The sequence below is a fragment of the Oncorhynchus masou genome, unplaced genomic scaffold, assembly GCF_036934945.1.
Source record: "Oncorhynchus masou masou isolate Uvic2021 unplaced genomic scaffold, UVic_Omas_1.1 unplaced_scaffold_7646, whole genome shotgun sequence".
Lineage (NCBI taxonomy): Eukaryota > Metazoa > Chordata > Actinopteri > Salmoniformes > Salmonidae > Oncorhynchus > Oncorhynchus masou.
In genome coordinates this window covers 12,501-14,313 of record NW_027014113.1, presented here as the reverse complement: position 1 = coordinate 14,313, position 1,813 = coordinate 12,501, and the positions used below count along the sequence as shown (strand labels likewise).

At 42.7% G+C, this 1,813-nt stretch overlaps 1 protein-coding gene across 1 annotated transcript in view; it reads left to right on the top strand.

The window, feature by feature from the left end:
• Positions 1 to 127: 127 nt before the first annotated feature.
• Positions 128 to 1,813, top strand: part of LOC135537395 (polycystin-1-like) — a gene marked incomplete at both ends in the record, with an annotated part of 14,058 nt that continues 12,372 nt past the window's right edge. The window contains one exon of the mRNA XM_064963569.1: positions 128 to 245. Within this exon, the coding sequence (XP_064819641.1) occupies positions 128 to 245 (118 nt within the window). The remainder of the gene's footprint in view (positions 246 to 1,813) is intronic.

Genomic DNA, 1,813 nt, shown 5'->3' with positions numbered 1-1,813 from the left:
CATCAGGTTGTGAAATCCTGAACTCCTCCTTTTAAGGGTAAAACACCATCCCTTGTTTTGTTTTCAGATCATGAAATGATCCCTTTTACTACTTGAAATAGCGTCATGTCTGATGTGGTACTTCCAGGGTGTGGTCCAGGACCCAGGACCTGCAGCTGAGCGCTGAGCAGAGCTATGACCCCAACATGAGCCTGGACAACCAGTCACTACTCCACTACCACTGGGACTGTGTCACCACCTCCAAGGTAAGAACACGCTTACACTTGACGTCGGAAGTTTACATACACTTAGGTCGGAGTCATTAAAACTTGTTTTTCAAGCACTCCACAAATTTCTTGTTAACAAACTATAGTTTTGGCAAGTCGGTTAGGACCTCTACTTTGTGCACGACACGAGTCATTTTTCCAACACTTGTTTACAGACAGATTATTTCACTTGGAATTCACTGTATCACAACCCTTTGCTTGGCATCATGGGAAAATCTAAAGAAATCAGCCAAGACCTCAGAAAAAAATTGTAGACTTCCACAAGTCTGGTTCATCCTTGGGAGCAATTTCCAAACGCCTCTGAAGGTACCACAATCATCTGTACAAAGAATAGTACGCAAGTATAAACACCATGGGACCACGCAGCCGTCTAACCGCTCAGGAAGGAGACGCATTCTGTCTCCTAGAGATGAACGTACTTTGGTGTGAAAAGTGCAAATCAATCCCAGAACAACAGCAAAGGACCTTGTGAAGATGCTGGAGGAAACAGGTACAAAAGTATCTATATCGCAGTAAAGCGGGTCCTATATCGACATAAACTGAAAAGCTGCTCAGCAGGAAGAAGCCACTGCTCCAAAACCACCATCAAAAAAGCCAGACTACGGTTTGCAACTGCACATGGGGACAAAGATCGTACTTTTTGGAGAAATGTCCTCTGGTCGGATGAAACAAAAATAGAACTGTTTGGCCATAATGACCATCGTTATGTTTGGAGGAAAAGGGGGAGGCTTTCAAGCCGAAGAACACCATCAGAACCGTGGAGCACGGGGTGACAGCATCATGTGGTGGGGTGCTTTGCTGCAGGAGGGACTGGTGCACTTCACAAAATAGATTGCATCATGAGGATGGACAATTAGGTGGATATATTGAAGCAACATCTCAAGATATCAGTCAGAAAGTTAAAGCTTGGTCACAAATGGGTCTTCCAAATGGACAATGACCCCAAGCATACTTCCAAAGTTGTGGCAAAATGGCTTACGGACAACAAAGTCAAAGTATTGGAGTGGCCATCACAAGCCTGACCTCAATCCTATAGATATTTTGGGGCAGAACTGAAAAGGTGTGTGCGAGCAAGGAGGCCTACAAACCTGACTCAGTTACACCAGCTCTGTCAGGAGGAATGGGCAAAAAATTCACCCAACTTATTGTGGGAAGCTTGTGGAAGGCTACCCGAAGCATTTGACCCAAGTTAAACAATTTAAAGGTAATGCTACCAAATACTAATTGAGTGTATGTAAACTTCTGACCCACTGAGAATGTGATGAAAGAAATAATAGCTGAAATAAATAATTCTCTCTACTATTATTCTGACATTTCACATTCTTAAAAAATAAAGTGGTGATTCTAACTGACCTAAAACAGGGAATTTTTACTAGGAGTAAATGTCAGGAATTGTGAAAAACTGAGTTTAAATGTATTTGGCTGTATGTAAGGTGTATGTAAACTTCCGACTTCAACTGTATCAGTCAATCAATCAAACGTGTTTTATGACATCAGCAGTTGTTATAGTTACCCGGCCCAGACCCCAGGAAGGAAGCAAAGCCAGA